Source organism: Hemicordylus capensis, chromosome 5 (genome assembly GCF_027244095.1).
Source record: "Hemicordylus capensis ecotype Gifberg chromosome 5, rHemCap1.1.pri, whole genome shotgun sequence".
NCBI lineage: Eukaryota > Metazoa > Chordata > Lepidosauria > Squamata > Cordylidae > Hemicordylus > Hemicordylus capensis.
In genome coordinates, this window is record NC_069661.1 from 247,770,068 (window position 1) to 247,796,458 (window position 26,391).

Below are 26,391 nucleotides of genomic sequence, written 5' to 3' on the forward strand. Positions count from 1 at the left end.
AAATCCACAATCTCAGAAAATTAGAATATTACATGGAACCAAGAAGACAAGGATTGAAGAATAGAACAATATCAGACCTCTGAAAAGTATACAGTGTACTGTGCTTGATTGGCCAGCAAACTCGCCTGACCTGACCCCATAGAGAATCTATGGGGCATTGCCAAGAGAAGGATGAGAGACATGAGACCAAACAATGCAGAAGAGCTGAAGGCCGCTAATGAAGCATCCTGGTCTTCCATAATACCTCATCAGTGCCACAGGCTGATAGCATCCATGCCACGCCGCACTGAGGCAGTAATTGCTGCAAAAGGGGCCCAAACCAAGTACTGAATACATATGCATGCTTATACTTTTCAGAGGTCCGATATTGTTCTATTCTTCAATCCTTGTCTTCTTGGTTCCATGTAATATTCTAGTTTTCTGAGATTGTGGATTTGGGGTTTTCATGAGCTGTACGCCATGATCATCACAATTATAACAAATTAAGGCTTGACTTATCTCGCTTTGCATGTAATGCGTCTATCTCATATATCAGTTTCACCTTTTAATTTGCATTACTGAAATTAGTGGACTTTTGCACGATATTCTAATTTTCCGAGTTTCACCTGTATAGGAGGGGTTGACCATTGCCATCTCCCACACAGTATGAGATGATGCCTTTCAGCATCTTCCTATATCGCTGCTGCCTGATAAAAGGTGCTTCCCATAGTCTGGGAAACATACCAGTGGGGATTCGAACCGGCAACCTCTGGCTTGCTAGTCAAGTCATTTCCCCGCTGGGCCATTAGTTGGCTTTTAAGGAGCTCCTTACCTGCATCTTAAAAAGGCACCCCTTCCCGTCCCGCAAGGGAGTACACGAACAGCTCACGCACATCCCTACACTCGGGGCATTCAAATATCAGCCAGCTGCTGACTGTAGCGTCTGCTTCTCCAAATCCAGAAGTGACTCTGTACAAACAGATGATGGATCAACAGCTCTAGAAAACGAGGGGGACAGTTTGGACGACGATCCTCGGGATTTTGCAACCCTTTCCAATTGGGAACTTTCCCTGCCCAGTTGTCAGTGAGGGATAACGGACTAATGCATGATGGAATTATTCTTTAAGGCACCAATTGTGGCTCCTGACGAAATCCAGAAGAGGCTAATATTCAGTGGCTCAGAATGTGCTGTGTCTTCTGGAGAAAATCCCTGGCAGCCCCAGGTAAAGAATCTCAACCAGGGAAAAGGCAAGCTTGGAATGTCTGAGAACTGGGCTGTGGTAGCAAGCGTGTTTTGCCCCTTCTGCTAAGAAGGGTTTGCCTTGGTTTGCATTTGGATGGGAGACAAGACGACATTGGATAGGAGCTCTGTAAGACAGCCCTTTAGGGGACTGTCAGTGGTAAAGCACCTGCTTTGCATGCAGGAGGTCCCAGGTTCAATCCCCAGCATCTCCAGGTAGGGCTCAGAAAAATTCCTGCCTGAATCCTTGGAAAAGCCGCTGCCAGTCAGTGTAGACGATCCTGAGCCAGATGGACCAATGGTCTGACTCAGTATAAGGCAGCTTCCTATGTTCCAGTGGTCTGACTCTGTATAAGGCTCTTTTCTTTATAATTGAACCAAAGCTCTATAGCATCAAATTCAGTCCACGTCACAATCCTTCTTTAGTTTGCACTTCTCACATCATTCACTTTCCTGAATGATGTGCCATGAGTAGCAAATAATTAATTAGAAAATCAAGGTGCGCTGCATGGCCATTCTGTACAGGCAAAACAGCAGTACAGATTTATTTATTTAACATATTTTTATACAAGATTAAAAAAAAACATTAGTTAACACAAACAAGAAATTTAAATCACAATTAAAAAAATTTAAAACAATATTCTAAAACAACATTAAAGCAACTAAAACAATTGTTAGTAATCAAAACAAGGCAATTATGCCTTGTCAAAGCAGGATCCACTGTACAATGAAGAGATCACTTGAAACAAGCGTCTAGCGGTCATTCTGACTTTCCAAGAGAGAAGGCACCAGCATGAAGGATCTTGGTTTGATTGGCAAATGTGGATGGAGTCCCTTGGGGAAGCTGTTTCAGAAGTGTGTCCAGACAGGCTTGCGTTTAGAGATGAAGGCCTCGATTCCTTCCTGCCCGTCCTTCAGGGCAAGGTTGTCCACCATGGCCCGCGAGGTCATTCTGTAGGCTGTGACAAGGTCTTGCTCCATCTGCTTGTAAAAGGTGGCTTTCCCCAGAGCCAGCACAGACCGGCTGCTCTCGCAGATCCTGTGGGCGATCCGCAGCGTCTCCGCTTCCAACTTGTCCTCTGGAACCACCCTGCTGACCAGCCCGTGCTGAAGAGCTGCCTGAGCAGTCATAGGCTCCCCCGTGAACAGCATCTCCAGGGCAACCTGGACAGAATATTTGCAACGGGAAGAAATTAATTCTTGTGGGGGATTGAGTAGCCAGGATATGGTTTGCTCACACACAACCCATGACTCCCCCGGGGCAAACAGGAGGCCAGGTAGAAGCCAGTGGTGGCAGAGGTACAGGGGAGTCACCTGGAAGGAGAAGGGATGATTGACATCTCTGCTACCAAGGGAACAGGGGCATTCTTGGGAGAACTCCCAAGGTCTTGTGGGAGGAGGAAATTCTTGCAGTAGGACTACAATTCCCATCATTCCTGGCCACAATGTTCCTGGGAATGATAGGAGTCGTAGTCCAACAGCATCTGGAAAACCCAAGCTTGGGAACCCCGCCACACACACAAATAATCATGATCACAACCATGCATTGTTTATTTATTTGGCACATTTCTATACTGCCCCATCGACAAATCTCCAGGAGGTTTACCATTCAAAACACAACAATAATTAGAACACAAACACAAGTACAACAATTTAAAATCAAGATAAAAACTCTAAAACTTAACATTTTAAGGCTATAAATTAAAAGATGGGTTAAACAGGGATGTTTTCAGATTTTTCTTTAAAGCATCCAGAGAAGGGAAGGCTCTAATTTTGTTAGGGACTGTGCGAGACTTTTTAGATTGTGAGCCCTTTGGGGACAGAGGACCATCTTATTTATATATTATTCATTTTTCTATGTAAACCGCTCTGAGAATTTTGGTTGAAGGGCAGTAAAGAAAAGAAGAAAGGAAGAAGAAAGGAGACGTAGTGGTGGAGGAAGAGGAGGGAGCACATTCAAAAATCCCGGAGCAACCCCAGAAAAGGCCTGGGTTTGAGTCGCAACTGTAACTGGACCTCCCCAATGACCTTAGCAGGGTTCATGAAGAAGGAGGAGTTCTCTTAAATACCTTGCGCCCAAGCCCAACGAGGCCAAAGTGAGGAGCCACCAAGTAAGGCAAGGGGCGCATCCGCCTTGCACAGTGTTTACCTTTCTAGGGAGGGATCTCCCCACGGCTACTGCTGGCGTAGAGCAGAACAGCCCAACGTTCACCCCGGGGGTGGCGAATCTGGACTTCTCGCTGGCCACGGCCAGATCGCAGCTTGCGACCAGCTGGCAGCCAGCTGCAGTGGCGAGGCCGTTGACCTGGGCAATGACGGGCACCGGCAGCTTTGGAAGCAAGGCCATGACCTGTTGTGGGGAGAAGAGAGAAAATGGTCATCCCCCAAAATGGCAGGGGCATGGGTACACGAGAGTCCTGCGGCAGCTTTGGAGCTGTTAGGAACATAGGAAGCTGCCTTCTGCAGAGTCAGACCACTGGTCTCTCTACCTCAGTATTGTCTACACAGACTGGCAGCGGCTCCTCCAAGGTGGCAGGGAGGAATGTCTCTCAGCTCTGTCTTGGAGCTGCTGCCAGGGAGGGAACTTGGAACCTAGATGCTCTTCCCAGAGTGGCTCCATCCCCTGAGGGGAATATCTATAGACAATATCTGCAGCTATAGACCCCAGCTATAAGCTCTGTTGAGAGTGCACGTCCCCAAGTTCAATCCCTGGCATCTCTCAAAAGGGCCGGGGAAGACCCCTGCCTGAAACCCTGGAGAGCTTCTACCAGTCAGTGTACATAAGAACAACCCTCCTGGATCGGGCCCAAGGCCCATCTGGTCCTGCGTCCTGTTTCCCACAGTGGCCCACCAAGTGTCTCTGGGAAGCCCACAGGCCAGAAGTGAAGGAATGCCCCCTTCCCTGCAGTCGTTCCCCTGCAATTGGTATTGAGAGGCACCCTGCCTCTGAGCCTGGAAATAATCTATAGCAGGCTTCCCCAACCTGCGGCCCTCCAGATGTTGCTGAACTACAACTCCCAGCATCCCTAGCCATTATTGTGGCTGGGTATGCTAGGAGTTGTAGTTCAGCAACAGCGGGAGGGCCGCCGCTTGATCTTTGGCCATCAAGACTGGCAGCCGTGAATAGCCATGAATCTGTCTCTGCACAACTTCAGCCCTCCGTCTGCTGTTGGACTACAGCTCCCATCATCCCCAACCACAGCGGCCAACAGGGGATGATGGGAGTTGTACTCCAAACAGCTCGAGGGCTGGAGTTCTGCAGTCTGGGTGTAGACAGGAGTTGGTCTAGGTGGACCAATTGTCTGGCTGGGTATAAGCCAATGTTGCCGGTGCCTAAGCCAAATGACAAGAGGAGAACGCCCATCATTCTTTTGGTCTTTGTGGCTGGGCATGATGGGAGCTGTAGTCTGCCCTTGCCTTTGCTTCCAGCCGCCTGAAGGTCCTCAGGCAACTCTGCCCTTGCTATCCCTGGTGCCTGCAACCGCTTCCTGAAATGCCTCCATGATGCCTCCTCCCTCCTCAGATCCCTCCTCAAAACTCACCTTTCCCCTGGAGCCTTTGACGCAGCCCTCCATCCCTATATCCTGTTGTAAAGGTAATGTGTGCCGTCGAGTCGGTGTCGACTCATGGTGCCTACAGAGCCATGTGGTTGTCTTTGGTAGAATACAGGAGAGGTTGACCATTGCCACCTCCTGCGCAGTATGAGATGATGCCTTCCAGCATCTTCTTATATCGCTGCTGCCTGATATGGGTGTTTCTCGTAGTCTGGGGAACATCCTAGTGGGGATTCGAACCGGCAACCTCTGGTAACGTAGCATAAACACATGTGTCTGAAACAATTACACACTTCCCCCTGCTTACGCCTGCTTCTGTTCCTCCCACCATGTCTCTTTCGAAACTGTAAGCCCCTTGGGTTGGGGTTCGCCTGCACACCAACCCAGAGGAGATTTCATCATCCTGACTTGGGTCCTTCCATTGATAGGAACCATTGATAAGTCAATGGAAGTGACCTTGTTAGGAAGTGACCTTGATACTGTAGGTCAATGGAAGTGGGTCCTTCAAGGATAGGTCAATGGAAGTGACCCCAAGTGACTCTGATAGGAAGTGACCCCCAAGTGACCTTGATAGGTCAATGGAAGTGGGTCCTTCCATGGATAGGAACCATTTTGCATCCTGGCGTGGGTCCTTGGGTCCGATCGCCGCCCCCGAGGTCTGAAGTGCTAGAACAGCCTGAGCTAGGCACTCCCTCCGAAGAGCGCTGGGGTACTGCCACCCCAGTGCTCTCCAGAGGGGCTCCTGCCCTTCCTTCATTGCCGAGGCTGCGGGAGCGGAGGTGATGCCGCAGCAGGGCCAAGCTCTGGTTGCTGGGGGCCTGCTTCCTGATGGGCTTATTTGCTGGGGGGCGGGGAGGAGGCCAGCTTGGGAGCCTCCTGGCATGGGGATCCAGGAAGGGTCGAGGCTCTCACTGGCTCCATGCAGCAGTCACCAGCCTTCTGCTGGTTCAGCAGCTCCCATTTATTTATTATTTGTTATTATTTATTTATTTATTAGCAATAGCAATAGCAATAGCACTTACATTTATATACCGCTCTATAGCCGGAGCTCTCTAAGCGGTTTACAATGATTTAGCATATTGCCCCCAACATTTCTGGGTACTCACAGAGTACTTATTCACAGTCAGACAGGTGTTATTGACTGGTTTGTTTTATCCAGACATTGAGTCCTTCCCAAGGACCTGGGATGCCAGAATTTTATTGTCAATTGTTATAGATATTGTTGAAGAATATAGGCTGTTCCCAGTAAAGCTGCTTTTTGTAATTGGCTGGTGGTGATTTCTGTGGCCCCTATGGTGTTGAGGTGCTCTTCAAGGTCTTTTGGAACTGCACCTAGGGCGCCAATTACCACTGGGATTACTTACATTATTATTATCATTATTATTATGTTTACATTTATATCCCGCTCTTCCTCCAAGGAGCCCAGGAGTTTCTCTTTCACAACAACCCTGTGAAGTAGGTTAGGCTGAGAGAAAAGTGACTGGCCCAGAGTCACCCAGCTAGTATCATGGCTGAATGGGGATTGGAACTTGGGTCTCCCCGGTCCTAGTCCAGCACTCTAACATTTAGGGCTCTTGCTTCCAGCGGAACTTGCCCTCCAGTCCTTTGCAAAGGGCCATAGATGTGGGTGGCACAATACAACTAGCAGGCATGGCTTGTCCCCTTTGCTAAGCAGGGTCTGCCCTGGTTTGCATTTGAATGGGAGACTACATGTGTGAGCACTGGAAGATATTCCCCTTAGGGGATAGAGCCACTCTGGACGAGCATCTAGGTTCCAAGTTCCCTCCCTGGCAGCATCTCCAAGACAGGGCTGAGAGAGATACCTGCCTGTACCTTGGAGAACCCACTGCCAGTCTGTGAAGACAATACTGAGCTAGATGGACCCATGGTCTGACTCAGGATATGACAGCTTCCTATGTAATATTAGCTTTCAGTTGTTCTATGAACATTGCTTCCTTGATCTTACATCTTATTAAATTCCCTTCAACAGCCAATATTGATACTTTTTTTTGGTTTGGGTCACTTTTCTATTGTGTTCTTCGCCCACAGTTTTCTTCGACTTTCCTTATGCTGCAGATCAGCCAGATGTTCTTTATATCTTTTCATTAGTGGCCTTCCTGTTTCCCCCAATACAGAACGCTGCACATCCCACACATTCAATTGTATACACCTTACACCTTCAGGTGGCATGCTAAATGCAGCACTGAGCTTGATGTTTCAGGCCGAGATGTTTGCTCAGCATTATTTTAGCTAATATGTGTCATGTAAAAATCCGTAAGTCATTTAAACATCTTTTATGCATTAGAGAGGTCATTTTGAAGTTTGCCTGACTACACATTTGCCAACATTTAGACCAGTGTTCCTTTTAAGGCATGCGCACCTGTGTGCACTCACACATTGTTTGATGTCCACTCAGTTAATTTTAGATCCCACTCAGGTTGAATCAGGAAGCCCCCACTCTGAATGCAGCTGCGCACACTGCCCATCACTGCCTTGATGCTGCCACCCAGAACAAAACTCATTCCGTACAGAGATGGAAAAAATTAGAGAGAACCCTGATTTAGGCTCAAGTCATTCTTTTGATCCGGACTTGCAGGAAAATCCATCAGAAAGCTTCAGCAATGTCTGAAGTCCTGAAATCACACCATCCAGTTAAGCTCTTGAAATATGGAGAATCTGTGAAGGACAGTGGGCAAGCAATCTCTGTAGCCCCAACAGCACCCGTTCAGGAACTCACCTCGGAGCAGATCTCAAAGACTTCTGCGTGGTGCTTCTCGCCTTCCCTGTGAGTCAGTTCCTTTAAGTCATGTCCAGAGGAGAAAACAGGCCCTTCACCTTGGAGGAGTGGTGTGAAAGCAAGCAAAAGAAACACACACCATTTTAAAAACGCTGTACTGGGCGTAGAACTGACCAAGTTCTCACCAGTAGACCTAAGGGCCAGTTTACACATAAATGGGAGGACATACAAATCCAGTCCGCTGCTGTCAACATTTGCCTTGATTGTTAAAATCAAGATTGTTAAATCGTGGTTGTTAAAATCATGAGAGTCAGCGTGGTGTAGTGGTGAGATTGCTGGACTAGGACTGGGGAGACCCGAGTTCAAATCCCCATTCAGCCATGATACTAGCTGGATGACTCTGGGCCAGTCACTTCTCTCTCAGCCTAACCTACTTCACAGGGTTGTTGTGAGGAGAAACCTCCTCTGGGCTCCTTGGAGGAAGAGCAGGATATATATGTAAAAAATAAAATAAAATAATAATAATAAAAGCTAAAAATGGGTTATCTCCTTCTACCAGAGATTTGGGAGTCAGCATAAAAGCGGTCTGTAAGATCATGAGCAAGTTCAGAGACAAGGTGTGGGGGGGAGGGGGGGAAATGGCAAAAGTTGGCAATAATTAAAAGCAATTTGGAGCCCAAAAGATGGAAGCATCATGCAGAACCTGTAATTACTGGAAATGGGCCAGTAACTGAAGAAAGGGATTGACAAGAGAAATTGAAGCATGCCTTAAACAAGAGCAGGGATGCACAACTTTGGCCCTCCTGCAAGCCCTCCTGGCCGACAGCTCCCATAATCCCTGGCTACTGGCCAGTATGGCTGGAGATGATGGGAGTTGTAGTCCAAAAGCAGCTGAAGGGGCCAAAGTCGTGCAGCCCTGAACTAGAGGGGGAAAGAGCCTGAAGATCAGGAGAAAGAAAAGATGGTTGAGAGCAAAGGAGCGTGAGAAGAAGAAATGGAGGCAATGAGATTGGGGAGAATGGATCAGGAGAAAGACGGGAGCCCTATTCACACATTGTGTTCAACTCTCATACAGCTTACACAGGTACAGATCTAGACAAAGGCAAAGTTATGGATGTCATGTTGAATGCAGGTACAGCAGTACACTTCCTATCTATCCACTGCATTTGAGGGACCTGTACTCAGGTTCACTTTAAAAATGAACACAAGTACAGCCATTCACACAAACACATGTACAAGTGTACAGGCAACTGTACACTCGTGCAACATAGTGTCTGAACAAGGCTCATGTGAGCAGAGGTAGGGAGATGAGCCCATTCTGAGTCGAGGCAGGACGACAAGAAAGAGCAGCAGTGGCCAACCCGAGATTCTCCAGCTGTTGGACTACAACTCCCATCACCCACTGCTGCAATGTATTGCAGCTGGGGGTGATGGGTGTTGTAGTCCAACAATAGCTAGTGAGTCTCAGGTAGGGATGTGCACAGAACTGGCAGGGGGTGGTTTGAAGGCGGGCGGGGGGCATACCTTTAAGGGCGGGGGAGGGTGCCCTTACCCCTCCCACTGCATTTTCCCCACCGGCACTCCATTTAAAAAGTCTCCGTCGGGACGGCAGCGTAGCTCTCTGCCACCCCGGTGTCCTCCTCGGCCAGAAGTAAAAGGAAGTAGCGGCATGCAACAGGTACTTCCTTTTACTTCCAGCTGCGGAGGACATTGGGGTGGCAGGGAGGTACTCGGCTGTCCCAACAGAGACTTTTAAAATGGAGCGCCGGTGGGGGAAACGCAGTAGGAGAGGTAAGGGCACCATCCCTTGCCCTTAAAGGTATGCCCTCCGCATTCGAACCAGCCAGTTGTTCAAACCGGTTCGGAGGCCCATAAAGGGCCTCCGAACCGGTTTTGTGCACAGCCCTAGTCTCAGGTTGGCCATCCCCGAGATAGAACAAACCTGTTCGTTTTGCAGGGCACCCAGGTTCCAGCCCGCTCCCCGCTCCGCACAACAAAATACCTGAGATGATAATGACTCGGAGATCGGTGCTTTCGATATCGTGCAGAATGTCCTCACGCAGAGACTTCAGCATGGCGAGCGAAAGAGCATTTCTTTTCTGAGGGTTGTTCAAGACGATGTTCCTGTGAAGAGAAACATTTACGAGAGAGGCCTTGGGAGACGGCTGGCCGCCCACTTTGCTCAGCATCTCGGCAAAGATTTCTGGACGTGGAAGTGGACGTAGCCTACGCAGCATATACCACCAGTACAAAATCTGATGAGGACAAAATGTATTTTTCCCTGTGTTGCCAGACAGAGACACAACACAACCCTTCAGCCTCTCAATTTCAGGTGGCATGACACATTTTGCTGCCTTAGAAGGCATTCTGACTTGCAGTGTAACTTTGACACCAGAGAGCGATGATCCCATTCACACCCATCTAGAAGCAACTCCTCATTCCATTCCAGTCACTTCACTGGCAAGGCTACAACACCTGGGGATTTTTAGTTTAGAAAAAAGACGACTGTGGGGAGACATGATAGAGGTCTATAAAATCATGCATGGTGTGGAGAAAGTGGAGAGAGAGAAAGTCTTCTTCCTCTCACGTAACACTAGAACCAGGGGTCATCCTATGAAATTAATTGCTGGGAAATCTAGGACCAGCAAACGGAAGTACTTTTTCACACAACGCACCATCAACTTGTGGAATCAAGATGTGGTGACAGCCAACAACCTGGATAGCTTTAAGAGGGGTTTGGATCACTTCATGGAGGAGAGGTCTATCAACGGCTACTAGTTGGAGGGCTACAGGCCACCTCCAGCCTCAAAGGCAGGATGCCTCTGAGTACCATTTGCGGGGGAGTAACAGCAGGAGAGAGGGCATGCCCTCAACTCCTGCCTGTGGCTTCCAGCGGCATCTGGTGGGCCACTGTGTGAAACAGGAAGCTGAACTAGATGGGCATCCTTGGGCCTGATCCAGCAGGGCTGCTCTTATGTTCTTAAGATACAGACAAGCTGCATTGATCCCCAAGACAGGACTGCACCAGATCATCAAGAACCGCTGTACAGAACCAGGGATCCACAAATTTAGGCTTAGTTCTTTAGACAGCCATTAGTAGAGATTGCCCCCAGTCCCTTCTCTTCACTCAGATCCTTTTCTGGCAAACAGACAGAGGGCTTAGGAGAGAAGCGTCTCTTCTGTCATTTGCACTGGCATATGAAGATGGTAGGACACAGCGGGAGCCCTTTCCTGCTGCCCAGAAAGGACTCCTGCTGTATCTTACCTTCTCAGAAATGAAAATGGAAAGGAAACCTCAGGTGAAAATATCTGTGCAATGCTGGGTGCCCTGCTCATCAGAGGGCTGGGGGCACTCATAGGGACATAGGAAGCTGCCATTTACTGAGTCAGACCATTGGTCCATCTAGTTCAGTATTGTCTACCCAGGCTGGCAGCGGCTTTTCCAAAGTTGCAGGCAGGAATCTCTCTCAGCCCTATCTTGGAGGTATCAGGGAAGAAACTTGGAACCTAGATGCTCTTCCCAGAGTGGCTCCGTTCTCTGAGGGGAATATCTTAAAGTGCTCACACATGTAGTCTCCCATTCAAATGCAAACCAGCACAAACCCTGCTTAGCAAAGTGGACAATTCATGCTTGTTACCACAAGACCAACTTGCCACTGGAAAGCTGGCAGGTAGATCTGTAGATGCTATACAGACCCATCTGCTTAAGAAAGCCTATGGTGCTATATTTCTGTGCTCTTGGTAGCAAATATCCAATTCAACAATCAAATTCATAATTTTGCCTCTGGGATATATAACACGTAAATTTAAAAACCACAATCTTGCAGCCTCTTAAAGGCCAACCAATTTATTATGGCAAGAGCTGTCACAAGTCAGAGCCTGCACTGTCAGATGTCAGAATATGTAATCACCTAATTTTCACAATTATCAAAATTAAAGTTACTTGCTGGCAGAACTTCATAGGGCTTTCCCCATACAGAGGAAAAAGAGACCAGGGCTAATTTTGGCTCCCCGCCTATCCTTTATTTTATTTTATTTTTTAAACCAAGAGATTGCTTAATCTGCTCTAGGCAAAGTCCACTTCTAAACTCCTTCTCTTCACCCCTCACCCCAGTTCAACACATCTGACCTGCCAATGCCATGGACTATAATTTCTTTGCACTCCAACAAGGAATTTCCCGGTACATGCTAAATGCTAATTACACATTAGTTTCGCATAATCTTTATTTAAAATTAAGCTTGGCAAAATCATGCAAAAATCTATATTTGCCAATAAGATTTAAAATATGGGCTTGAGCCTAGGATATTTAAGAGAGTGCCTTCTTTGTCATGAACCCTGCCACCGATTACGATCTTCTGGAGAAGTCCAGTTACAGTGGCTGCTGGCTCGTCTGGTGGCAACTCAGGACCAGGCTCTCTGTGTGGCTTTCCCAGGGATTTGGAATATGTTCCCTGTTGAAATAAGAGCATCTCCTTCTCAGTTTGTTTTCAGGAAGACCTCCAAGCCTCACCTGTTTTTCCAGTCTTTTAACTGGAATTAATTTTAATAACCTGTTTTATGAGATTAAAATTCCACAAAACACAATAAAAACCATCTGTTTTTACTCTCCTATATTGTGTTTTAAATTCTGTACACCGCCAAAAGATGTACATATATCAGGCGGTATACAAATATGATAAACAAATATATAATATATATCCTGCATATTTTTTGCACATTCGCTTTAAGTTTCTAGATTGGTGTTTGGTTTGGACTGAAGGCAGGATTACAACTCCTGAGGAAACTTAGCAGTCAAGGGATAAGGGGACAAGTACATATGTGGATTGCTAACTGGTTGAAAGCCAGGAAACAGAGGGTAGGGATAAATGGAGAGTTTTCGAAATGTTGGGAAGTAAGAAGTGGGGTCCCCCAGGGATCTGTACTGGGACCGGTGCTTTTTAATTTATTCATAAATGATCTAGAAGCAGGGGTAAGCAGCGATGTGGCCAGATTTGCAGACAATACCAAACTCTTTCAGGTAGTGAAATCCAAAATGGATTGTGAGGAGCTCCAAAAGGGTCTCTCCAAACTGGGGAAGTGGGTGACAAAATGGCAAAAGCACTTCAATGTTGGCAAGTGTGAAGTGAAGCATAATGGGACGAAAAACCCCAACTTCAAGTATAAACTGATGGGATCTGAGCTGTCGGTGACTGACCAGGAGGGGGATCTTGGGGTCATGGTGGACAGCTCATTGAAAGTGTCGACTCAGTGTGCAGCAGCTGTGAAAGAGGCCAATTCCATGCTAGGGATCATTAGGAAGGGGATTGAAAATAAAACTGCTAATATTATAATGCCCTTATACAAAACTATGGTGCGACCACACCTGGAGTACTGTGTACAATTCTGGTCACCACATCTAAAACAAGTACATTGTAGAACTGGAAAAGGTGCAGAAGAGGGCAACCAAGATGATCAGGGGCCTAGAGCACCTTTCTTACGAGGCAAGGCTACAACACCTGGGGCTTTTTAGTTTAGAAAAAAGACGACTGTGGGGAGACACGATAGAGGTCTATAAAATCATGCATGGTGTGGAGAAAGTGGAGAGAGAGAAATTATTCTCTCTCACACATAACACTAGAACCAGGGGTCATCCCATGAAACTGATTGCCGGGAAATCTAGGACCAGCAAACGGAAGTATTTTTTCACACAACGCACCATCAACTTGTGCAATTCTCTGCCACAAGATGTGGTGACAGCCAACAACCTGGATGTCTTTAAGAGGGGTTTGGATCACTTCATGGAAGAGAGGTTTGTCAACAGCTACTAGTTGGAGGGCTGTGGGCCACCTCCAGCCTCAAAGGCAGGATGCCTCTGAGTACCAGTTGAAGGGGAGTAACAACAAGAGAGAGGGCAGGCCCTCCAGGGGCGTAGCAAGGTTGGAGTGGGCCCAGGGACAAAATTTTAAAATGCACCCCCCCACACTGAAGCTCAGCTCATGAAGTAAAGAACTCTTAAATGAGGCTGAATAGTGGTAACAAAAAAGCATAGTAAAATGTATGTATATATCAGCAGAACATCATCCTAAATTTTTTTTTTTAAGTTTTGTAAATTTTGGACGGTGCAAGTCATTTAATGGTACTAGAGAAAGACATGCTGTTCTGGTAGCTCCAGGTCTTAACACTCACATCAATTTTGGAGGATGAATACAACTGAAGGAAGCCTGGGTGGGTGCCCGGCTGGGGGAGTCAGTCATGTGATTTGCCTGGGGGGGGGCAGGTGTCCAAGTTGCAGGGGAGTAACAGCAGGAGAGAGGGCATGCCCTCAACTCCTGCCTGTGGCTTCCAGCAGCATCTGGTGGCCCACTGTGTGAAGAAACAGGATGCTGGACGAGATGGGCCTCCTTGGGCCTGATCCAGCAGCGCTGTTCTTAACCTTCTGCATGCCAGCAGGTGGGTGTTCTTCCCAGAGCAGCCCCACCCCCTAAGCGGAAGATCTTCCAGTGCTCACACATGGAGTCTCCCATTCAAATGCAAACTAGGGTGGAGCCTGCTTAGCCAATTCGCACTCACTCCCACCAGACCAGCTTCCCTCCTCTTTCCCTGTATGGACTGCTGTTAGCCTACAAACAGTTCAGAGAGAGGACCCAACCCCGAGAAGCCCTCAAAGGGCAGATCAGGGCCGTGCTTGGCCAGGGCAAGGGTCCAGAGGAAAGGGGCCTGTTCCGAGCCAAGGGAGGAGCGCCAGCGGACCCCCACCCCGCGCCCGCCACTGGATTCTGCCCTGTGTACTGCAAGCAGCCCCACCTGATGCCGTGCAGCTGCCACGTGCGGGTGAGCCGCTTCTGCGTCGCCTCCTCTCGCTGCGGCTGCTCCGGCTGCCCAGACTTGTTCGGGGCGCCGCTGCTGTAAGGAGACGCGCCCAGCAGCTGCCAGCCCACCGGGGGCCGAGCGAAGGCGCCTCGCCAGAGCCTCAAGCCCGCAGCCATTGCTCTCGGTCTTGGGGCCGCCGAAGGGGAGACGGCGGCGCTGCTCTCTGCTGCCCCCTGCCGCGTCCCGATGGTGTGGACTCCACGCGTCTCCCGTGGGGCAGGGCTGGCTCTCGCTCAGAGAGCCCAGCAAGAGATTTGTCGCTGTGTCGGCTGGCGCTTTAAAGGTGCTCCAGGCGGCTTAGGGGTGGGGTTCTCCGCTGGGTGGGAGAGCGTCTCTGCTTTGCCTGCAGAAGGTCCCGGGTGCAGAGTCCCTGCTAGGGTGCCCAGCATTTCATTGCCAGAATGAGCGGCAGAAGTTTGTAGGGGGCTGGCAGGGAGGTGCATGCAGTGGGAATCAAGTGCCTGAGTATCATTGACGTCTATGTCATTGAATTATATGGCAGGGTTTCTTAACCTTGGGCCCCCAGATGTTGTCGGACTACAACTCCCATCATCCCCAGACATGGCCTTTGTGGCTGGGGATGATGGGAGTTGTAGTCCAACAACATCTGGGTGGCCCAAGGTTAAGAAACCCTGTTATATGCTATTGAATACATGAGGGACAGCATTTGTCCCTCTAGGGACCAACATTTCATCCTTGAAACGAGGGACACCCTACGCAATGAGGGACAGTTGGCAACCCTAGGACTCCCTACCTGGCAGCATCTCCAGGCAGCAGGGCTGGGAAAGATCACTTTGCGGCCTGAAAGCTCTGGGGAGCTGCTGCCAGTCAGTGTGTAGACAACTACATTCGACGGGCCTTTGGGGTAGTGGCGCCCCCTGGCTACAGAATGGAGGCACGTCGCCGGGCATCATCACTTTGTTCTTTCAAATGCCAGGTGAAGACCTTTCTGTTCACTCCGGCTTTTACAAATTGACTGTTTTAAGGGTTTTGTATTACAGGGTTTTGTATTTGTCTGTTGTAATTTGTTTGTCTTATTTGTACCAGGGAGGAGAGCTGGTCTTGTGGTAACAAGCATGACTTAGCCCCTTAGCTAAGCAGAGCCTGCCCTGGTTGCATAAGAATGGGAGACTAGAAGTGTGAGCACTGCAAGATACCTGTATTCCCCTTAAGGGATAGAGCCACTCTGGGAAGAGCAGAAGGTTCCAAGTTCCCTCCCTGGCAGCATCTCCAAGATAGGGCTGAGATTGATTCCTGCCTGCAACCTTGGAGAAGCTGCTGCCAGTCTGTGTAGACAATACTGAGCTAGGAGAGCTGGTCTTGTGGTAGCAAGCATGACTTGTCCCTGTAGCTAAGCAGGGTCTGCCCTGGTTGCATATGAATGGGAGACTTGATGTGTGAGCACTGCAAGATATTCCCTTAAGGAATGAAGACGCTCTGGGAAGAGCAGAAGGTTTCAAGTTTCCTCCCTGGCAGCATCTCCAAGATAGAGCTGACTGAGAGAGATTCCTGCCTGCAACCTTGGAGAAGCCGCTGCCAGTCTGTGAAGACAATCCTGAGCTAGATAGACCAATGGTCCGACTCAGTATATGGTAGCTTCCTATGTGTTTTTACTGGATGTTTTTTACTGTTGTATTGTGAGAACAATTTGTTATTTGCTAACAAATAATGTTTTTTAAATAAATAAATAAATAAATAATGCTAACAACAACAGTCTGACCCAGTAGAATTGGCCTTTTATGCTACTTATGGCTCACCCTTGAGGTTGAGGCTGTAGCTCAGTGGAAGAAAATATGCTTTGCATGCATAATGTCCCAGGTTCAGTCCCTGGCAGCATCTCCGGGTAGGTCAGGGAAAGACCCCTGCTTGAAACTCTGAAGAGGTGCTGCCAGTTAGTGTCGACAGTACCGAGCTTGATGGATCAGGGACTCAGATACAAGGCACTTCTGACGTATAGCAGAGTTGCCGTTGAGTTACCAACACCACAGTCAGTTCCACTTATTTATTTTTTTATCAAACTTCTATGCCGCCCAAACTTTTGTCTCTGGGCGGTTAACATAAAACAATTAAAACACATTTAAAAAGTTAAAACAATTCAACAATTTAAAATCAACCATAAAATTAAAACAGATAATTTTAAAAAGCTGGGAAAGCTTGGGTCAAAATATGGGTTTTCAGATGTTTTTTTAAAAATTGCCAGAGATGGGGAGGATTGTATCTCAACAGGGCCCTAGGGCAGGCCTGCTCCCTAAACAGTAATGTACAACCGTCATGTAAAGTTTATTTATTTATTTATACATTTATATCCCGCTCTTCCTCCAAGGAGCCCAGAGCAGTGTACTACATCCTTAAGTTCCTCCTCACAACAACCCTGTGAAGTAGGCTAGGCTGAGAGAGAAGTGACTGGCCCAGAGTCACCCAGCAAGTATCATGGCTGAATGGAGAATTGAACTCAGGTCACCCTGGTCCTAGTCCAGCACTCTAACCACTATACCATGCTGGCTTGTGCGTGCGGTCAAATCGGTGTCAACTCCTGGCGCCCACAGAGCCCTGCGGTGTTCTTTTGGTAGGATACAGGAGGAGTTTGCCATTGCCTCCTCCTGCGCAGTATGAGATGATGCCTCTCATCATCTTTCCGATATCGCTGCTGCCTGATATAGGTGTTTCCCATAGTCTGGGAAATATATTCTGGGAAACATGCCAGAATACATTGCTTCAAATGCAGGCAGAATTTCCAGACCATCACCAGCAGTTCCTGGCAGCATGGAGGGTCAGGGACTGGGGCGCGTCATCCCAGAACTCCCATGGGTATCCCAGCAGTGATGGGCAGGCGCCTGGCGCTACAGACAAGCAACAAAAACCTTAACCTCATTTAAGAGGGTGGCTGCAAAGGCAGGTTTGCAAGCACCCTTGGCTTCCTTAGCCCAGTTTGGGCTGATTGTAAGAACAGAGTTTTTTCAACAGCAACCACGGTTGGTAAGAAATGTGCAAACACAGAGATCAGGAGGACCCAAATGATTTGTGGATATAGGAACATAGGATGCCTCCATGTACTGAGTCAGACCATTGGTCTATCTAACTCAGTATTGTCTTCACAGACTGGCAGTGGCTTCTCCAAGGCTGCAGGTAGGAATCTCTCTCAGCCCTATCTTGGAGATACTGCCAGGGAGGGAACCTGGAACCTTCTGCTCTTCCCAGAGCGGCTCCATCCCCTGAGGAGAATTTCTTGCAGTGCTCACACATCAAGTCTCCCATTCATATGCAACCAGGGCAGACCCTGCTTAGCTAAGGGGACAAGTCATGCTTGCTACCACAAGACCAGCTCTCCTCTCCTAACAGGCAATACCATGTTAACTAAAGAATGGTGAGAACTAGAAAGAACCACATTCTTTTTCACAAGTCACCTCAAGGGTCGCAGTGGGGAAATGCAAAAGGTTGCCGGTTCGAATCCCGGCTATATCGGGCAGCAGCGATATAGGAAGATGCTGAAAGGCATCATCTCATACTGTGTGGGAGGAGGCAATGGTAAAGCCCTCCTGTATTCTACCAAAAGAAAACCACAGAGTTCTGTGGGCGCCAGGAGTCAAAATCAACTTGACAGCACACTTTAGTTTTTCTTTTTCACAGAGTTCTTTTTCTGCTCACTCTGTACCACACTTTGCCACTAGGCAGCAGCATTTTACAATAAAATAAAAACTTGGCTCTTTTGATTTGCTCTCAGTGACACCCAGGCGCTTTCCAGACCAGCTGCTCATTAGTAGCAAAATGCCTCGGTTCGGGCAAGTTGCATTCGGAACGGAAACAGCAGGGGGATGCAGTCTCGCAGCAACTAACAACCCGACAAAACAACAACTGTTCCATGCTGGACGTACAACATCAACGTTGTAGCTCCATTTCCCAGCCATTAAATTCGAAACAAGGCATTGGAAATGCGAACGGCACCCTGCTGTCCGTGTAGGGACTATGGTGTCAGGATGCAGGAAGTGTGGAAGCACACTTCCGAGGTGCGTCCTGACCCCATTGCAGGGTCTAGTCTGGAAGGCACCCCATAGGACCAAATCTGTTCTGTCACTAGACCTTTGCACTTTGCCCCATTCTTAATCGTCTTCCCATGTTTTAGCTATTCCTTTCCAGCTGACCTTTCTTGTTAACAAAGTTACTTTTTCCATTTTTCAGCCCTGAACCAGCAAGAGTTGTAGATAACTGGTTACTTTTCAAGATCCGCACAGTTATTTGATCTTCGGCGAGTATTTTTTCTGTGGTTTGTAGGAGTTGCAAACCACGTTGCTCTGATGAGCATATCAGTTCTCGGCTTGATACTGATTGCAAGAACTGCTGTTTTCCTAGGAAGTTATTCCGGAGAGAAGCTGTACAGTTCTATTCATTTATAGTTAAATGTCTATATCACTTTTCATAAAATCATCCCAAGGAGGTTTGCATAAACAAGTTAAAAACAAAAACTCCATCAAAATCAGTAAATCAGATATCATCAATTCCACCAAAATCCGTCAGCAGAGGGAGACGCAGTAGCCTGAACAACCAGGATTGATTGTTTCCTATAGACAGCAGAGGATGATAGGAGAATGTTCCAAACTCTGCGGCCATGACCAAAAAGTGCTGACATTGATCTTTCGCTTTCCATTGTCACGTGCACCAATCACCCTTGTGCACGAGGTGCAGTCTCTAGACTTGTCCCTGGTAAATAGCTTCACCTATTTTTGCCTTTTGGAGATGCCTTTTTAAAATGTCATGTGTGTGAGCAGTGAGAGTTGCCATCCTTCGTGGTTCAGCTCCTTCCTCAAAATCTTTAGGAGCTAAATCTCTGGGAGGGCAAGTGGATGTGTCTTATTTCTAATGCATGTACAAGATATCCGGTACTGCATAGGCTGTCATTTCACTCACACAGCAGTGCTGAAATGCATTGTATCTGTACCTGTGTGCAGATCTGGACTTTTGTACACTGCACATTCATTGATCCTAATGTAAGAATAGGCTTAGAACATAAGAACAGCCCTGCTGGATCAGGCCCAAGGCCCATCTAGTCCAGCATCCTGTTTCACACAGTGGCCCACCAGATGAAGCTGGAAGCCACAGGCAGAAGTTTAGGGCATGCCCTCTCTCATGCTATTACTCCCCTGCAACTGGTACTCAGAGTAATCCTGCCTTTGAGGCTGGAGGTGGCCCACAGCCCTCCGACTGGTAGCCATTGATAGACCTCTCCTCCATGAAGTGATCCAAACCCCTCCTAAGACCATCCAGGTTGTTGGCTGTCACCACATCCTGTGGCAGAGAGTTCCACAAGTGGATCACGCGCTGTGTGGAAAAAGTACTTCCGTTTGTTGGTCCTAGACCTCCTGGCAATCAATTTCATGGAGTGACTCCTGGTTCTAGTGTTGTGTGAGAGGGAAAATAATTTCTCTCTCCACTTTCTCCACACCATGCATGATTTTATAGACCTCTATCATGTCTCCCCGCAGTCGTCTTTTGTCTAAACTAAATAGCCCCAGGTGTTGTAGCCTTGCCTCATAAAAAAGGTGCTCTAGGCCCCTGATCATCTTGGTTGCCCTCTTCTGTACCTTTTCCAGTTCTACAATGTCCTTTTTAAAATGTGGTGACCAGAATTGTACGCAGTACTCCAGGTGTGGTTGCACCATAGTTTTGTATACGGGCATTATAATGTTAGCCGTTTTATTTTCAATCCCCTTCCTAATTATCCCTAGCATGGAATCGGACTTTTCCACTTATCTGTTTCTAGTATTCCATTAACCCAGGGGTTCACAAACTTGGGCCCCCAGATGTTGTTGGGCTACAACTCCCTTGTACCTAGCCACAATGGGCAAAGGATTGTGGGAGTTGTAGTCCAACAACTTGTAGGGTCCCAAGTTGGAGAACCCCTGCATTAACCAAAAGAGCCAACATTCTTTGCTTTTAAATGAGTGGAGGAGAGGGCTTTCTTTTGCTGATTAAATGAATGCAGCATCCAGCAGGTGGAGCAGAGCCTTTAGCAACATGTCTTAATTGGAGGAAGAGCTCAGGCAGGAATCCTTGATATGAGAATTATAACCACAATCCTATTTTTAGCTGTGAAATACTGGGAGATGTGCATTGTGTGACACAGGCAGGCTGCAGTGGTGAATTGACCATTTGCTGAAAGAAACCATCTGCATCTGGGAGATGAGGCTGTAGCTCAGTGAGAGAGCATCTGCTTTGCATGCAGAAGGTCCCAGGTTCAATCCCTGGTAGAATCCCAGGTTCAATCCCTGAACCAATCCCAGGTTCAATCCCTGGCAGCATCTCCAGGTAGGACTGGGAGAGACTCCTGGCTGACACCTTGGGCAGCTGCTGCTGGTCAGTGTAGACAATACTAGATGGTGTAGACCAGAGATTCTAAACCTTGGGTCTCCAGATGTTATTGGACTTCAACTCCCATAATCCCCAGCCCCAATGGCGTTTAGGTGGGGATTATGGGAGTTGAAGTCCAACAGCGTCTGGCAATCCAAGGCTGAGAATCCCTGGTGTAGACTAGGGCTGCTCAGCTTCAGCCCTCCTGCAGATGTTGGCCTACAACTCCCATAATCCCTGGCTATTGGCCACTGGGATTATGCAAGTTGTAGTCCAAAAACAGATGGGGGGGGGCAAAGTTGAGCAGGTTAGGTGTAGACAACACTGAGCAAGATGGTGTAATGGTCTAACTCAGTATAAGGCAGCTCCCCATGTTCCAATGAACATTTTTTTAATCAGCTAGGCAACAGTATATATCATTTTAGTATAAGCATGTAGTAGAAAGCCTACAGACGCAATCACCATCTCAAAAGAGGCATTCCCTTGCTTCATTGCTGGGAAAAGACTCTTCCAGCTATAAAAGAGTGGCTTCTAAAAGCCAATATGGACACGTTGACAGTTTGGGTTCCTCAAAATCAACTGATAATAGAACTGACTTTCTTACAAAGTAGCCTCTTCTAACTTCTATTGGAAACAACAGTATGCTTTATAACAAACATTTAAAAAGAGACATCCCCCTTTCTCATGCAGGAAAGAATGCTTCTTCAAAAATGAAGGTGCATCAATTAATAAAACCACAGAAAATATTATTTTTGCTTCAGGATGGTAGTTTTTACTCATATGCAAGCACAATTGATTGATTAATTAATCCAGGGGTTTCCAGCCTGTGGTACTCTAGATGTTGATGAACTACAACTCCCATCATCCCCAGCCATAATATATGATAGCTGGGGATGATGGGAGTTGTTGTTCATCAACATCTAGAGTACCACGGGCTGGGACCCCCTGAATTAATCAACTAAAATGAATACAATTTGATTAAGTTTCCACCCCCAGTAAAGCATCCCTCCAGTGACTTTTGCTGGTGTCTATCTTATGTTTCTTTTTTTTTAAGATTGTGAGCCCTTTGGGGTCAGGAAGCCATTTTAATTAATTAATTAATTAATTTGTTTGTTTATTTATGTATATCTATGGGATCTGCTTTGGGAACTTTTGTTGAAAAGCGATATATAAATATTCATCATATTCGTAACTAAGATAGCATTAACTGGATGACTTGTGGCTATGTATGTCATCCAGTCTTCTGTAAAACGGAGACAGCTACAACTGGAATCCAAGTTGTCCAACATGTTTAAAGTTATTTGCACCGCAGTTCTGTGCATGTTTACTCAGAAGCAAATCCCACTGTGCTCAATGGGGCTTAGGCCCAGAGAAGTGTTTATAAGGCTGCAGACTTAATTTGTTAAATACCGTCAACAGCATTTTAAAATTAGTGCCATACATTTGTACTCACTGATTGGAAATCGGGGCCTGGCTCACTTGCAGAGGAGAAACTAGGCACAGCGCTGCCCATATGGTTTCCCCATACATCTCAGCACAGTGTTCACTGGAGGAGTTGAGACGCGTACAAGATGAGATGGCGCTGCTGCTGCTGATGCCGGCCCAGCCCCCTGACGCCAACATCAGCACCGTCTGTGCTGTTCTCTGGTCTACAGATCAGCAGCAGCGGTCAGGGAGGTGATGCGCTTTTTGCCTGCTGCTTTTCAAGAGCAGAGCACAGAACACAAGCCTGTTGGTGAAAGGCACGGTGGGTGTGGGTGGGACGAGTGACCCAGCCAGGGCCGACAGGGGGAGGGGATGGGAGCCCGTACAGACTATGTTGCATGCGTTTTTGTCCTGAGTGGCCGCTGAACCTGACCGGCTGGCCCGGCAGCCCTTGAGAACCGCAAGGTGCTCCAGCGTCCCCGCGCCGTTTGAATAAAGCGTCGGCGCTCTATTCGAACTGTGCGGCCACGCGGGAGTGCCTCGCAGTTCTCAAGGGCCACTGGACCAGACCGTCAGGCACGGTGGCTGCTCCTGCTCCGCCCACTGCTGCTGCCACAGGCAGGTGCTCGGCTCACATGGCAGCTAGAATAATTGTAAAGAGCGGCTGTTCAGCCTCATGGTGGCAGGGTGGGGTGGGGTGGCCATTGCAGCGGAGTCCCAAAAATATTTGAGAGAGGCGGGGCTGGCTCCACCCTTCACACTGGCCTTGGTGCCAGACAGCTGGGCCTGGAAACAAGGTGGGGGGGGGAGCAGAAAGGGAGGGCAGCAGGGCACAGTGGCCTCAGCAATGGGCATGTTAGGCGACACTAGTGGGGGCTGGGAGGCCCACACTCTCTGCCCCATAGCACAGGCACCATCTGAGGCCTTCACCTCACTGTGCCTCAGGGGCGAGCCACCTGTCTCGGCAAGCAAAACTGTTAGGGGCACACATTCTAAAAAGAAAGAACATGGGTCTGGATTTTTCCTTGCGGGACCCAGACCTCTGCTGCCGGGATTCCACAGCTTGGGTCCCCATATGTTGTTAGACTACAATGCCTATCAACCCCCCCCCACAATGACCTTTGCCCAATGTGGTGGGGGATGATGGGCATTGTAGTCTAACAACATACAGCATTACTTATCAGGAGGCGGTAGAAGGGAAGCTTGTTGTGTTTTATGAAGACTAACAGCATAAAGACCCCCGTTCACCTTTGCATTACTCTCTCTCTCTCTCTCTCTCTCTCTCTCTCTCTCTCTATATATATATATATGCAGAGATTAATTTCCACTGCTTATTAAAGTTTTCCTTTGCGTGCAAACTTTGTCCATTGTAGTGGGGGGGTGATGGGAGATGTAGTCCAACATTTGGGGACCCATATTCAGGAACCCCTGCTCTACAGCAGAGATTCTCAATGTTGGGTCCCCAGATGTGATTGGACTTCAGCTCCCATAATCCCCAGCCCCAGTGGCCTTTGGTTGGGGATTATGGGAGCTGAAGTCCAATCACATCTGGGGACCCAACATTGAGAATCCCTGCTCTACAGGATCCCTCTGCAGGGCCACAGCTCTGCCATAAGCTGCAGCCCACTAGATGGCCCGCCTAGAAGCTGAAGCAGAGGTTTTCTTTGCTTTCTCAGACATTGCATGCAAAAAGATCAGCTGGCACCGTCATCAGGAAAGGCCGATGGACAGATCCAGCACAGCTGCATGATGCTGCGGAGAAACATCCTGTCAGGCTGCTTGCAGTTCCTGTTTGCACCCAAAGGAAAACTTTAATAAGCAGTGGAAATTAATCTCTGTGTTGAGATTTTTTTAAATGCAAATGTGAATAAGGGTGATTATGCGGTCAGTCTTTGTAAAACACGGCAAGCTTTCCTTCTACCATATCCTGATAAGTAATGCAGTACTACTATACACTGAATATACCTGCCAGGTGTACCTGTCTGGCTGGCACGTTGCTTTCTATAGAACGTGTCATAAGAGCAGCCCAGCTGGATCAGGCCCAAGGAGGCCTATCTAGTCCAGCATCCTGATTCACCCAGTGACCCATCAGATGCTTCTGGGAAGCCCACAGGCAAGAGGTGAGGGCATGCCTTCTCTCTTGCTGTTGCTCCCCTGCAACTGGGATTGAGAGGCATCGTGCCTCTGAGGCTGGAGGTGGCCCATAGCCACCAGACTAGTAGCCATTGATAGACCTGCCCTCCAACCTGTCACTTCGCTTCTTTGAGTCTCCCCAGACCTCCAACCAGGAGGTAGGCGGCTCCTGCAGTTGTTGAGGCTCCTGTAGTTGCCAAGCTAGACATGATCTGGAACTCCAAATGTCTTTCTTTTTCCTCTTAAAAAGAAGACACTGGGTCTGTTCTCATGATCAGCAAAAATCGGGCTAGCCTCTGCTGGCCTGATTTTTGCTGATCGTGAGAACCACCAGGCTCGGCTACGAGCCCGGTGGTTCTAGAGCGGGTAACCTGCTCAAGTACCCCTCCCCTTAGCCCGGGTTTGCAGAGCGAGCGCTCTGCCCGCGCCATGGCTACTCGTGAGTAGACCCCAGTGGGAGGTGAAAAGCTGCCTCCCGGCTCTGGGGGTCTCTCCAGTATGCCCTGCGCGCTCACGCAGGGCATACTGGGCTTCCGGGGGCCGCACAGCCCTGAGCTCCCCAGCCTCGTCACAGAGCCGGCAATCCTGTGGGCGGCCGATCAGGCCTCCCAAGGCTCCCTCCCCGCGCACTCAGAAAAACTGGGTCTCACTGATCGTGAGACCCGGTCCACTGTAAGCAAAGGGCCTTCTCAAAGATGCATAGCATCCTTCCAGTCATTATGGCTGTGTCTATCTTATGTGGCTTTAAGATTGTGAGTCCTTCTGGGACATGGAACTCTCTTTTCATATTATTACTTTTCTAGGCAAACTGCTCTAAAATCCTTTGTTGAAAAGCAGTATATAAATATTCATTGTCATTGTCATAGTGTGGCTCAAGACTTCTGTGTACCTGCAACAGGGTACTAAATACTGCCCCCCCCGCAATGTATCCACCCTCCTTCCCCTTTCCCCCATGTTTTAAAAAATTGGGGTGTAGGAGGGTATCTTGCTGCCTCACTGGCTCCAAAATAATCTGCCGCCCAAGGCAACTGCCTCACCTCGCTTCAAGGAAGGGCCGCCCCAGCTATTAGTCATGGAGTCAAAAACCTACAAACATAAGGTTGATTCTCAGGACTGGCAGCTGGGTAGCAGCAGTGTCCAGCCAGGCCCCAAACCCCACCAGCACTCTGAAGAAATGGCCATGTGTCAGCAAAAATCGAGGTAGGAGGAGGGGGACGTGATTGTCTGCTAGCTGCAATCTGGGTAGGATGGCAGCAGCCAACCCACATTGTGTGCCCAGTATCAAAGGGAAAAAGGAAAAGCACATCCTGCCCCATCCCACCCAGATCACAGCTAGCACACGATTACTTGTTCTCCTCCTCCCTCCGTTTTTGCTGACACATGACCATTTCTCGGGAGCATGCACGGGGCTTGGAGCCTGGCTGGACGCTAGTCCTGCCCTGGTTTGGGTCCTGAGAAGCAGCCCATAATTTGCCTGTGAGTTTTTCCTTCCATGGCAACTAGCTGTTGCAACGAGGCAATTTTTATTTATTGTTTACATTTTATAGCCCGCGGAGGGATATAAGATATTTAAGCTGAGGATGTGCTCAGGGAAAATCCTCTTTCCCTTGTAACCCTTGTTGTAGCCCCCTGCATCCACCCCTGATACTGCTTTTTGGAAAAGATGTTAGGAGCTGCACTCACAGAGCTCTCCGGCCACATCTTGCTTGGCCCTTAGGCACCAGGCAACGTCTGTCCTCTTGTGGCTTTAATGCTATCGGAAATCCTTTTAATTGCCTTTTATTTGGCTGCTTTATTTGGGCTTTTAATTACTGGCTCTGTTGCTTTATCTGCTGTCTTACTTGCTGCTTCTTGTTTTTTATTGTGCTTTAGTGTTTTACGTTGTAAGCCACCTTAAGGCCATCTGGCATTAGGCAGGATAAAAATGTGATACGTAGACAATACACCTTAAGGAAGGGTTTCATCTCAAACTGCAGCTTCTCGACTTTCAGTCTGTATGGAAGCAAGGCCTGGTGGTGAAACTTTCATTCTATGGGTTTTCTCCTGGAATTTTGTTCAACTTAGACTATGATTGAGCCAAGACACCCCTTAAGCAGCAAATTTTGGAATGCCACAACAACCTAGGGGCAGT

The 26,391-nt window shown here is 48.2% G+C and overlaps 1 protein-coding gene across 1 annotated transcript; it reads right to left on the reverse strand.

Moving 5' to 3' along the window:
- Positions 1–1,719: 1,719 nt before the first annotated feature.
- ECHDC3 (enoyl-CoA hydratase domain containing 3) lies at positions 1,720–14,598 on the reverse strand. The gene is made up of 5 exons (XM_053251480.1): positions 14,295–14,598; positions 9,513–9,634; positions 7,511–7,608; positions 3,369–3,569; positions 1,720–2,383 (listed from the first exon to the last, which is right to left on the reverse strand). The coding sequence occupies exons 1-5, from the start codon at positions 14,474–14,476 to the stop codon at positions 2,069–2,071; spliced, it is 918 nt and encodes a 305-aa protein (XP_053107455.1). The 5' UTR covers positions 14,477–14,598; the 3' UTR covers positions 1,720–2,068.
- Between the last annotated feature and the right edge of the window lie 11,793 nt (positions 14,599–26,391).

Bases quoted from the DNA above. Each gene is read 5' to 3' on its own strand.
- ECHDC3 (XM_053251480.1), bottom strand. From the start codon at position 14,476: ATGGCTGCGGGCTTGAGGCTCTGGCGAGGCGCCTTCGCTCGGCCCCCG. The intron at 9,635-14,294 runs GTGGGGCTGCTT...TTCTCTTCACAG, and splicing joins TGGCAGCTGCACGGCATCAG to GAACATCGTCTTGAACAACC. The intron at 7,609-9,512 runs GTATTTTGTTGT...CACTCCTCCAAG, and splicing joins CCGAGTCATTATCATCTCAG to GTGAAGGGCCTGTTTTCTCC.